The 13,305-nt window shown below is 37.8% G+C and overlaps 1 protein-coding gene across 1 annotated transcript in view; it reads right to left on the bottom strand.

Moving 5' to 3' along the window:
* DENND5A (DENN domain containing 5A) overlaps window positions 1–2,519 on the bottom strand; it is an 83,085-nt gene extending 80,566 nt beyond the window's left edge. The window contains exons 1-2 of the mRNA XM_030885847.2: window positions 2,448–2,519; window positions 1,571–1,680 (exon numbers count right to left, since the gene is read on the bottom strand). Of these exons, the coding sequence (XP_030741707.1) occupies window positions 1,571–1,573 (3 nt within the window). The 5' untranslated portion in view covers window positions 1,574–1,680; window positions 2,448–2,519. The remainder of the gene's footprint in view (window positions 1–1,570; window positions 1,681–2,447) is intronic.
* Between the last annotated feature and the right edge of the window lie 10,786 nt (window positions 2,520–13,305).

The raw sequence follows: 13,305 nt of genomic DNA, 5'->3' as shown, positions 1-13,305 counted from the left end.
CTCATACAACTCTTATCACAATCCATACATACATCAATTGTGTAAAGCGCATTTGTACATTCATTGCCCTCATCATTCTCAAAACATTTCCTCTCTACTTGAACCCCCAAGCCAAGTTTTTCAGCACGTTTTTTATGCAGTTTTTGTGGTAAAATTATGTGCCTCAACTGTTATTCAGGTTAGCTTATACTCGAGTATATATGGTATATTTTATATTTCAGATGCTGCTAGAAAGATACCTAAAAAGCCAGACAGATAAAACACTGTATCTAAAAATAAACTTTGTGAATAGATTTAGACCTCACTAGCTCATAAAATTCAGTCATCAATAAAACTTTCTCAATTCATAACAGAAAGGGTGGGAAAATTACACTACATATTTTCACTTTAATTCAATGAGTCATATAAAAAAAACTTGGAATGTTAATCAAATTAGCCTGAATCCATCAGTCCTCAATTTTCCAGTTTTGCACAAACCTGAGTATATAAATGAAGGACTTGTAGCCTGGGCTAACATATACAAGGACAAATTATGTTGCACCCATTAGCCTTAAACTTGGCTCCTCCCAAAGACTGGAGAAAAGAGCAAGTACTAAAATACAGCACGTTAAAATGAAATAAGCACTGGATTAAGGGTCATAAACTTGGTCCTTTCCAAGCTTTAAGTTTCCTTATCTGTGAAAAGGGGATAGATATAATGGTTTACTCTACCAACTCCACAGGGTTATTACAGACATCAAACAAGAACATAGTCTAAAACGTACAGAATGACATTTAAGATGGTATAAAAAGAGAATACAAAGATGTGGCTCTAGAGACTGACTGAGGTTCAAACTCCAGCTCAATTACTTATGAGCCATCTGTCCTTAAACATATTATTTAACTTCTTTGGGTCTTAGTGTCCCCATCTAATACAGTTGCTACATGTTCACATATGTATTTATTTAATAATGCCTACCTCAGTAGAAGCTGTGACAATGAAATACACTAATTACTGTAAAACATGTTTTACAATTACTTGTAAAACAAGGTGAAAAAGGAGCCCTGGTGGCATAGTGGGTTACACACTGGGCTATAGTTCTACCCTGTCCTGTAGGGTCCCTGAGTTGGAGTCGACTCAAGGAGAGTGGCTTTGGTTTCTTTGAGCACAAGATGAATACTCTAAAAAAGGTTAACATTCATGTTTGTACTCTTCATGAAATCTAAACTACTGCCCTATTTAAAATATCAGTAAACAAAAATACTAAATTCTACCATGTACTCATTTATATGAGAAAATTGCTTTAAACCTCATTGTGTAACATTATGCTACAAGCAACCAACATCATTAAAAAGTTTAATGACTCGATACTATGTATCTGACCAACAGAAAATCACTGACTTTTAGTCGATTTAATATATTCTAAATATGTGACATTGATCCAAATGCAAAATCATAAATAATAAGCATTATAACCCCTCCACCTTCAAAGGCTATTGATATTGACAGGCTACAGCTGCCACAGTCTGGACTGTCCTACCATAATTGACTCTCTATATTACATCACACTAGAAGCAAACAAATACTGACCATTCCCACTGCATCTTGGTCAAAAGGATTCCATTCTACGTTCTCAGGATACCGGGCAAGGACCTTAGACTTAAATGTTCGTCTTAATGGTGTCTGCTCAAAATTTTCTCCTGCAAGAAAAAGAATAAAGAAAATCTCTCAAAAGTCCCTTTAAATCTCAGGATTGTGAATGTTTGAGTTTGAGTAATCCAGTAGGGTACAGAAATGAAGGTAAAGGGGTTAGTATGCCAACCATCTAAGAATAGGAAAGGCATTAAAAGTTATTGAATCAGTAAAAAAGCTGAAAAAGTTTAGCATGGTTAATGTTGAACATCATTAGCTGTCTTTGCTTTTCTTAAAAATAAATACTATACACCCAATGGTTAATTTTCTTTGGAGAGAGAAGAGAAAGCATAAGAAATAATAAAGGATTATATTAATTTTCCCCCATATTCAATATACCTAAAGTCAATTAGTGATCTTAAAAAAAAAATTATTTAAAATTCAGAATAAAATATGCACTCTATGATCTCTAAAAATTTACAGGCTGAAAAATATAGAAACATTACGAAAGCAGATTTCATATTCCCAGATTTTGCATATTCTGGGTATTTTTAGATTAATGTATATAGTTATTTTGTCAGTTCAGAATTATTTAAAATATCTAAAATTTGTTTTTATATTCATTTTCTCCCTCCTAAATGTACAATTACTGGCATAAGAAAGTTAAAATGAAAAGAGCCAAAGAACCCACCACCTAGAAAGATACAAATCTGAAAAATCTACGGACAAAAAGAATACAAGAAAGTTAGAAGGTCAAAAGATATAAATGCCACTGGAGAGACATATGTCAGAACCAGCAGAAAGCTTTGGGCATTCTCAACTGTTTTGTTTTTACCTTCAGTCGTACTTGAAATGAAAGGGCTGGCACCATCCCTGGCTTTAGAAGCCTGTATGTACTGGCATAATGCTATATAAATGAAATAACAAATTATTACAATAAAGCAGTTATTCAAACATTTTTTACCATGATGCCAGTAAAAATACATTAATATATCATGAAGCAATAATTAAGTACATGTATGTCTACAAATAAATCTACTTTTAGGATAGATCTTTTTTTCACAGAACAATACTTACCCTTACTACTACAATGCTCTTTCATATGTTTCTACTGCTTCATTAGAACATAAAAGTGCTGACTGCAGATGTAACAGTTCCAATTCAAGGTCAAAATCACTGTTCTTGCTGGCTTCCAACAATTAAGCACCCAACTGAAAGCAACCCCATGAAAAATGGGATCAGGCCAGGGTGATTCAGAGTTTTCACTGGCTGATTTGCAGAAGTAGATTACCAGGTCTTTCTTCCTAAGTCTGTCTTAGTTGGGAAGGCCCACTGAAACCTGTTCAGCATGACAACACAATATACTCCATTGGTAGATGAGTAATAACTGCACTTTCACTTCCCTGGCCAGAAATCAATTATGGCTCTCCTTTATGGAAGGTGAGAACTACCCGAGACACCACAACCATTACAAAAAGGTAAAATAAGATAAAGAATGCAACAAATAGCAAATTAGTATATATCATTAGTGTATTTTCTGAAAGTATACTGTTCCATATATTGCTTTTCCTAAGGGGGTAGGGTATGGTAGACAAATTAAATATACCTAAATATTTCAAACAAATGAAATTAGTAGGTCACATGGGAAAATATAAGGGAACTATGCAAGCACCGTATATACTCGTGTATAAGCAGAGTTTTTCAGCACATCTTTTACGCAGTTTTGTGGTAAAATTAGGTGCCTAGGCTAATATTCAGGTCAGCTTATATTCTAGTATATACGGTATCTTTGAAATGAATCCTATACCTATTCACTGAATTATGTTGTTGTGGGCCTTAGGTTCAAGGAGATACAAATGAACCAGACAAAGGAGCACCCCTTACCTTTCTTACATAAGAAAGCACTACATGAAAAATAATAAATACAAATATATCCTTTTCACTGGGAGGCGCCACATTTGCAGACTATGTTATGGAACCATTAAGAACACACTTAACACAGGATCTTTTTCATGTGTTGAAACTGATAAAACAAATTCTATCTCAAACACAGTTTTTCTTAGGTGGTACACAATTCAAAAAGTCTGATTGATTATTATTCAGGTAAAGATTCTTTAACATCACAAGATTGGAACTTTATACAAAGGGGCTTCAAAAATTTCCTGAAAAACATTCCATTACCTTTTAACCATCATCATTTTCAAAACATTTTCTTTCTACTGGAGCCCTTGGTATCAGCTCTGTGGGGGGGAGGTAAATGCTAACAGGCATCCTCCCTGAGATCAGTTGCCAGGCAGCAGTGGGCCTGCTCCCAACTGCAGGGGACAATGGACAGGCTCCTGTGGGCGGAGTTCACATCCTACTGATAATGGTCTCTATCAGTTGAGCAGGAACAAGTCAAATCAACTCTATGACATCCAAAGTTAAACTGCCATCCTAAATCTAGGATCCGCCCATCTTGTCACATATATACCCCAATCCCTCCTCTTCCTATTGTGCATATGTCGCTAGACCACCCCCTCATTGCTGTATAACCTATAGTGCAACCCCTTCCTGTGACTATGTCTTTACCTGTAATTAGTGGGCTTGCACCCCTCAAAGGCCTGGGTCAGCAATAGACTCTCTCTCTCTGGCCTCTCGCTAGTCACTCCCCTCTCTTCCCCCTTTTCCTCTCCCGGCCTCTTTCCCATGTTCCCTTTCCCATCCTCCTTCCCTTCCCCTTCTGTCCACTTGGACCACCAAGCTGGGCTGAGGTGAGTAATGCTACCATGTAATGTGTCTGATTGCATTATTGTAATATCTCTCATGCTCTCAATAACTTTACTATAATCTTTACTTATTATCGCTGTACTATTGCGCCTACCGAACCCGTAATGACGTGCTAGGGGCTGGCTTCTCCTGGCACAGCTCCTCTTTGTTCCCTTCCCTCCCCTATCCTCCCGCCCTGGAGAACTCTTGATAAATTATAAATTATTATTTTCATATCTTAAATCATCTGCTGTCTCCCTTCACCCACATTTCTGTTGTTCATGACCCTGCGGGGAGGGAGGTGTTATACATCGATCATTGCGATCAATTGGTTTCCCCCTTTTTCCCCACTACCCTCATGGTATTGCTACTCCCATTGTTGTTCCTTAGGGATTTATCTGTCCAGGATTCTGTGTGTCAAGAGCTCTTATCTGAACCAGTGTATATGCTTCAGTCTAGTTATTGGTAAGATAAAACTGGGGTCATGCAGGGGTCATAAAGAACTACAAGAATGTTGTGTTTCTTCTGGTGCTATACAGCACCCTGGCTGACTCACCCCTTCCTTGTGACCCTTCTGTGAGGGGATGTCCAATTGTCTACAGATGGGCTTTGGGTTTCCACTCCAACCACCTTGTTCACATTGATATGATTGTTTTTGGTCATCTGATGCCTGATACCTACTCCCGACATCTCATGATCACACAGGACGGTGTGCTTCTTCCTTGTGGGCTCTGTTGCTTCCCTGCTAGATGGCTGCTTGGTTTAACTCCAAGCCTTTAAGACCCTGGTCGCTATATCGTCTAATAGCTGGGCACCATCAGCTTTCTTCACCACATTTGCTTATGCACCCATTTTAACTTCAGTGATTGTGTTGGGAAGATGAGCATCACAGAATGCCAGGTTATTGGAACAAAGTGTTCTTGTGTTGAGGGAGGACTTGAGTAGAGGTCCAATGTCCGTCTACTACCTTGACACTTAACATATAAATATATGTAGGGTATAGCGTGTGGGGTCTTAAAGGCTTGAAGATAAACAAGCAGCCATCTAGCTCAGAAGAAACAAAGCCCACATGGAAGAAGCACACCAGCCTGTGCGATCACGAGGTGTCGAAGGGATCAGGTATCAGGCATCATCAGAACAAAAAATCATATCATTGTGAATGAGGGGGGAGTGTGGAGTAGAGACCCAAAGCCCATTTTGTAGGCCACTGGACATCCCCTTACAGAAGGGTCTCAGGGAGGAAACGAGACAATAACTGTGCGAGATAGCAACGATGAAACATACAACTTTCCTCTGGTTCCTAAATGCTTCTCCCCTCGCACCCCCACTATCATGATCCCAATTCTACCTTACAAATCTGGCTAGACCAGAGGATGTACACTGGTAAAGATAGGAACTGGAAACACAGGGAATCCAGGGCGGATGACCCCTTCAGGACCAGTGGTGTGAGTGGTGATACTGGGAGGGTAGAGGGAGAGTGGGTTGGAAAGAGGGAACCAGTTATAAGGAACTCTATGTGACCTCCTCCCTGGGGGATGGACAACAGAAAAATGGGTAAAGGGAGACGTCGGACAGGGCAAGATAGGACAAAATAATAATTTATAAATTATCAGGGGTTCATGAGGGAGGGAGGGTGAGAGAGAGAGGGGAAAAAATGAGGAGCTGATACCAAAGGCTCAAGTAGAAAAATGTTTTGAAAATGATGATGGCAACAAATGTACAAAGGTGCTTGACACAATGGATGAATGGATGGATTGTGATGAGTTATACGAGCCCCCAATAAGATAATTTTTTTTAAGGTTGATAAAAAGAAGTTTGAGGGGCTTGTTTTGTTTTGTGCTTTTTGTTTTAAAGGTTCTTCAGAACAAATCCATAAAGCTGTTAGAAAAAACAAAGGTGATAACAGAATTCTTACCACAGCAGCAAAAAGTGAACTAGCAAATCTATTACAAAACAAGCTAAAGATGAATTTTGAAAGTGAACATATCTCAACTACCAGATGAGAATTAAATCTGCCAAACCAAAGCTTAAATTTTCCCTCAAGGTGACACTATCCCCACAACTCTGTTTACCAACCCATATATACTTACTGAATATGCAAGACACTTTATCCCAACAATTTACCCAGTCTCACATCCTCCAACAAATTCAAGTTATTTTAGAAAGCAGTCAGAGTGATGTTTTCTTTGCGGTGACTACACCAGGATGATTTGTGGAGATCATGTCTACCTGACTTTTAGTCATTTTGCTACATTATTATAATATTCTAATACCAAAGCAAGTAATCAATCCATCTTGACTGAGTTCCTACTATATACACAACTCTATGCTGAGTGCTATGGAGACATAAAATGTATCATTCAAAGCCATTCTCTCCTGAAATTCATGAACACATGTGAATAACTTGTACCACTCAAATCTAAAGTAGTTCCTCATCCATGTGAAGTGACATATATACTACAGTGACACATATACCACGGTGGAAGAAGTAAGACCTGAAAGACAAGTCTAGATTCAATTATCAGTTTTTGTTGGGTTGGTTTTTTTTTAAGTAACTTGCCTAAGCTCTTCTATAAATCTGTTTCCTTGTCCCTAACATGAAGACAGCAATATCTCCCCTCAAAGTCTACTCTAAAGACTGAATCATAATTATATAGGTGTAAAACATATGATACATTTTATATGGTGCATTAGAAACATCCAATAAGACTTTTCGCTTTTCCTATTCTGCCCACAAGCATGGAAGAATCATCCTTAAATCTTCAACACTGAAAACAAGATACATGGCCAGCTAACAATCGTAATAATGTCTGGGGTCTTAAGGCGTGTATTTAAGCAAGCAGCCAACTAAGCGAGGAGTCAACTAAGTCCATATGGAAGAAGCACACCAGCTTGCGTGATCCAACGATGACAATAATAAAATTCAAATATGACGAAGGGAAAAGTATCAGAGCTAAAATTATGAACACCCAATTGATAGAAGGCTATGGAGAACAGTCGGAGCCTAAAGCCCATCTGCAGAGTAGTAACGAGTTAGATGAAGCCACTGGCAGAACCCTACAAGCCACACACAAGGGTCTAGAACAGCCTTACCATCAGCCAGAGATCACTGCCATCTTGATTATGCTTGATCAAACTTGATACTTGGTCCAGCTGACCTCCCTATTAACCCAATCTGAATTTGCTCAAGGTGCAAGTATTCCTTCCCTGGCTTTTTAAATATTGAGAGTGATCTTTTCTTTCTTACTCATTATTTGTATTTTTCATCTTTATGTTATTATTAATATTGTTATTTTATCCTTACCACTTTATTTCTATTATTTAATTGATTCGATTGGATTTCTCAGTTTGTAAAGTACAGAAGGAGTGGATGCATATAGGTAATAACTGATGCAGGGAGTTATAGAAGATGTAGGGGTGAGGGTTGGGAGATAGGGAGCATGGTATCTCCCCTGCCAGGTAAGTATACACAGGGTAACATTATTGAAATAAATCTAAAGCAGCCAGCTACAGCGGGTTTAAAAAAAAAGGGGGGGGTCTGAAATGTGCTTTTGTATCACAAAGACATTGTAGTCTTATCTTTCAAAGTAAAATAGGAATAATACTGCTACTAACTAGTCCCTGAGTTGAAACAATAAATCTTGATGTATTCCATAGTTTATAGCTGATTCCCCTGAATACCAATAAACCATGCCAAATTCTAAAAGAAAACAAAATATAAAAATGCCGTGGAAGTCCCTAAATACCACCCAAGAAAGACACCTCTACACTTGGAAGCAGCAAGTAGACATCTACTTTACAGCAAACACTCCAAAGCAAAGTCCAGGGCAGCACACATACAGGTACCAAAAAAGCTTCCACACTCCACACACCGAATTTCAAACACAGCTTGTAACAGAGGTCCACACAACAGCCTCTATTTCCCCAGCGCACGTAGGCACATGGAGAATCTAGGAGGCTCCTGTCACTTTACCAAACACTAAAATTTTACCAACTGGTACTAAAAATAAGAACAAAGACTGGCATTTGTTTTAATGACTAAATGTCCATTTAAAGCACCTATTTGTCACATAAAAGCTTTATTGTATTTCAAACCCAGCTGTGAAAGCAAAGAAATGTTTCTTCACTTTGTAGAATATGAGGAAACTGCACAAGGGAGGGGGCAGCTCTTTTCAGTCAGTGAGTAAACTAGTGTTAGTGCTACAGCATCAGGTTTAAGGGAGTTAGGGCTGAGAATTTGAAGTTAAACGTGAACACAATAAATCTTTTAGAAGAAAACACAGAATATCTATCTTCCTGGCCCTGCAAAGCAAAGATGTCTTAAAGAGGACAAAGAAAATATTAATAATAAAAGGAAAAATTGATAAACTGGACTAAATTTAAAACTTTTGATATCCAAAAGTCACCTCTATGAAAGAACACCTAAAAGAACAAATTGCATAGAAATAAATTTAACCAGGAAGGTGAAAGACTAGTATACATTGAAGACTATAAAACATTGCTGAAAGAAATTAAAGAGAAGATATCCTGTATTCAAGAACTGTAAGATTTGTATTGTTGTTATATTACCCAAAACAACCCACAGAGTCCATGCAATCCCTACCAAAATTCCAACAGTCTTTTCTGCAGAAATGAAAAGGCCAATCCCCCAATTTAAATTGTAAGGGACCTCAAATTACCAAGGTAGTCTTCCACTTCATGAACACAAGAGGAGAAATCTCACATCCTGATTTCAAACTTACTACAAAATTAAAATAATCAAACTATGGTACAGATGTAAGGGTGGACAGATAGACCAATGGAACACAACTGAGTCCAGAAATACACCCATACCTCTAAGTTAACTGCTCTATAACCACGTCATACAGCAGTGAATGAATGAGCTCTTTAAAAACAGTACTGAGACAACTGATATTCACATGCAAAATAATAAAATTGAATCCATACCTCAAATCAAATACAAAAGTAATTTAAAGTGGACCAACAGCCTAAATATAAAAGCTAAAACCATAAAACTCCTACAAGAAAAGAAAGGTGTTCAGGACCTTGTTTTTGGTCATGAACTCTAGATACGATAGAAAAAGAATGAGTAATGAATGAAAGATTAATAAAGTAGACATCATCAAAATTTAAAACTTCTGTGCATAAAAGGGCTTTACCAAGAAAGTGAAATGACAACATACAAAATGGGACACAATTATTTGGGAACTATATAACTGATAAAGAGTTTAATAAAATATATGAGACTCCTACAATTCAACAGCAAAAAGACAAACAACCCAATCTTGAAAATGGGTAAAAGACTTGAATAAACCTCTCTAAAAATGAAATACAAATAACCAATAAACACTGAAAACATATTTAATGTTATTAAGGATGTAAATCATAATGAGTTATCACTTCATCCACCAAAAAAGCATGAAAAACAGAAAATAACAAATGTTGGCAAAAATGTAGAGACTACAGAATCCCCTTCCTTGTTCATTGCTGGTAGGAATGTAAACTAGTACAGCCATTGTGGAAAACATTTAACAAAACCTCAAAAAACAACATAGATATTCCTACCTATAATACCCAATTGAAAGCAGAAATTCAAACAGACACCAAAGTTTGTTGCAGCATTGTAGCCATAACAAGTAGTTATTGCAACCACTGTGTCAATCCACCTCGTTGAGGGCTTTCCTCTTTTTCACTGCCCCTCTACTGCACCACCAAGCATGGTGTCCTCCCGGGACTAGTCCCTCCTCACAACATGCCGGAAAGTACATCCCTGAGAGGAAATCTTACCATCCTTGCACCTCTAAGGACCTTTCTGGCTGTACTTCAAAGATAGATTTTGTTTGTTATTTTGGCAGTTCATGGTACTTTCAATTAGTCCCCCTTATTCAATGTCCAATTTTCATATGCATAAGAGGCCATAGAAAATACCACAGCTTGGATCTGGCACACCTTAAGCCCTCAAAGTAACATCCTGGCTTTTCAACACTTTAAAAAAGGTTTTGTGCAGCGGATTTATCTAATGCAATGCCTCATTTGATTTCTTTTTTTTTTTTTAAGAATCATTTTATTAGGAGCTCATACAACTCATCACAATCTGTACATACGTCATTTGTGTCCAGCACTTTAGTACATATGTTGACTTCACCATTCTTACAACACCCACTTTCCACTTGAGCCCCTGGTGTCAGCTGCCTCATTTGATTTCTTGATTGCTGCTTACATGAGCATTGATTGTGGGATCCAAGCAAGATAAAAATCTTTGACAACTTCAATCTTTTCTCCATTTATCAAGATGTTTTTCAACAATAGACCCCAAAATTAATACCTATCTTCATAATTAGGCTACAAAGAAAAAAGGAAATCAGAGATGATGTAAATGAGAAAAGCAGCAAGACTTCTAACATTCCTGGAAAATACTAGTAACAAAAATGGATATAATTTCTTATACATTGGATTTATCTGTTTTTTGCCTTATGAAGTATGGCCTGTGATTATCATTTTGAAATAATTTCCTCCTCTGCCTTCCTATCTTTAAAAATCCCCAAATGATGGAGGGAGGGTAGGGTAGAAAGAGGGAACCGATTACAGGGATCTACATATAACCTCCTCCCTGCGGGACAGACAACAGAAAAGTGGGTGAAGGGAGATGTTGAACAGTGTAAGATATGACAAAATAATAATTTATAAATTATCAAGGGCTCATGAAGGAGGAGCAAGCGGGGAGGGAGGGAGGAAAATGAGTTGATGCCAGGGGCTGACATGGAGAGCAAATGTTTTGAGAATGATGAGGGTAACAAATGTACAAATGTGCTTTATACAATTGATGTATGTATGGATTGTGTTGAGTTGTATGAGGCCCCAAATAAATTATTTTTTTAAATCCCCAAATGAAAAAATTTTAAAAACTAAAAATCCCCAAATGTTCTTTGTTGCTTCCCTCTATATGCTATCATTAAAAAGAAATGATCAATCAGAAGTTACAGCCAGCTACAACCACAAAAGATAAAAACTGCAGACTACACTGAAGGGTTTCTGAAGCAGATACAAATCTTATTCCCCTTAAAGAAAACAGACCTCATGCAAAAAATAGTAATAATACTGTGAAACAGTCATATAAAGGAGCTATTCCAAAGCTCTTTTTAGTCTGAGAAAAACATCTAGAACTAATATGAGAAGTGTGGTAGTTATATAATTGTTTGTCAATTTGAGGATTAAGAGTGAAGGGGTGGAGTCTACTCTGTCAATCAGATCACAATTAATGAGATCTCTGTGTGAACATGGACTTCTCCTGAGAATTCTGGGAAATCCTGATTTCCTCCTTAGAGGAGGAATACACTTCTCTCTGGGTTCACTCCCTGCGAGACTTCCCTGAGGAGAAGCCACATGGACCTACCCTGATGCAAACAGAAGGCTGGACCTGGAGAAGCCACATGGAGACCCATGCCTAGTGCTGAGATGCTTATAATGCCACTGGATCCACAAGACTTTCTACCCACTGGCCTGTGATCATCCTGCATTCGGCATCATTACATGTGTTTCATGAGTATGAACAGGACTTTATAGATAGGTATCGGAAATATGAGCTAATATCGGCCTTATGGATTTGGACTGGACTGGGTTGGGATGCTTTCTTAATGTACAATTACCCTTTATATAAAACTCTCACATGTAAATATGAGTCTATGAATTTGTTCCTCTAGTCTACCCAGACTATAACAAGGAGCGAGAAGGGGAAAGTGACAGGCCCATTTAACTAAATTCAGAAACAAAGTGACCTGACTCCTGCCAGGACACAGCTACATGAATTGGAACTGAATTGATCAGGCCACACCATCACCCTGCTACTCAATGATGATGCCATGCTTCAGTTTCCCTTTTCTATTACACACACACACACACACACACACACACACACCTCATCAACGATGAGATAGCAAACAAAAAACTAGATCCTAGCAGTTCTAACTTGCTGGATGGCACTGAACAAAAAAAGAAATTATTTCAACTGGGATTTTAAAACAATGTTTAAAAGTACATTGCAACAACACTATAAAGTCATGTAAATATTAAGCATTTATCATCTGTCAAAAATGCTAACACTGATTATCTCTAATTTCTAACAGTGACATCTGTTACTGTTTTGTTGTTATTCTGTGACCAATATAAACAAATGCACACTCACAATTAGGTTTTGAAAACTGGAAATCGTTTAGAGGAATGAAGCTAAATAAGCAAAACTTCCACAGACCTCACTGCTCAGACTCTCAGCACACCATGAAGAGTGTAGGCTAGCTCAGCTAGTTCAGCCTACATGTATAGTGAGCCACAATTGGCCTAGCATGGTTTTTGCTTGATTTAACCATCATATTAATGAACAAAATAAATTATTAACTTGGTTCTCTAAAAAGGAGCCATGAGAAATCTCAAGGATAGCAACCGAACATGAATTGTAAGTATATTTGAGAAACTTAATAAACTGTTCCCATTTTATTTACTGGAGTTAAACTGAAGCAGCTTGAGAACTAACACATGTCATAGTGCATCTTGTCCGGACTCTGCCACTCATACCCAGTCCAGGGTTCTGTGTACCCCAAACTAAAAGCAGCCATCACAGAACATCTGGAATATGGACATGTGACCAAAATCTGTCTCACTTAATAACTTTGAGCACTAAAACTAAAAATCTGACAATGACATTTAATGACTGAATTCACCAGCTTCAGAAAGGAAGACTTTCTCTTACTAGAGCCCATGCCATATCCAGCAGGCACTGAAATGCACACTGTAAAGCATAGGTTCCATCATGTGTACCCAAATACCTGAGAGCTCTCAACCACTTCACACTGCTTTAATCCAGGGATAACAAAAATTCAGGAGTCAAGGCAAGCCCAATTACACTCTTCCTCCAGAGTTAGCCAATAAACAAGCTGATAAAAGGATATATA

Source organism: Echinops telfairi, unplaced genomic scaffold (assembly GCF_000313985.2).
Source record: "Echinops telfairi isolate 266 unplaced genomic scaffold, ASM31398v2 ScPeMD7_60;HRSCAF=208, whole genome shotgun sequence".
Classification (NCBI taxonomy): Eukaryota; Metazoa; Chordata; class Mammalia; order Afrosoricida; family Tenrecidae; genus Echinops; species Echinops telfairi.
Note: the sequence above shows the minus strand (reverse complement) of the source record. Positions and strands in the feature narration are given on the sequence as shown.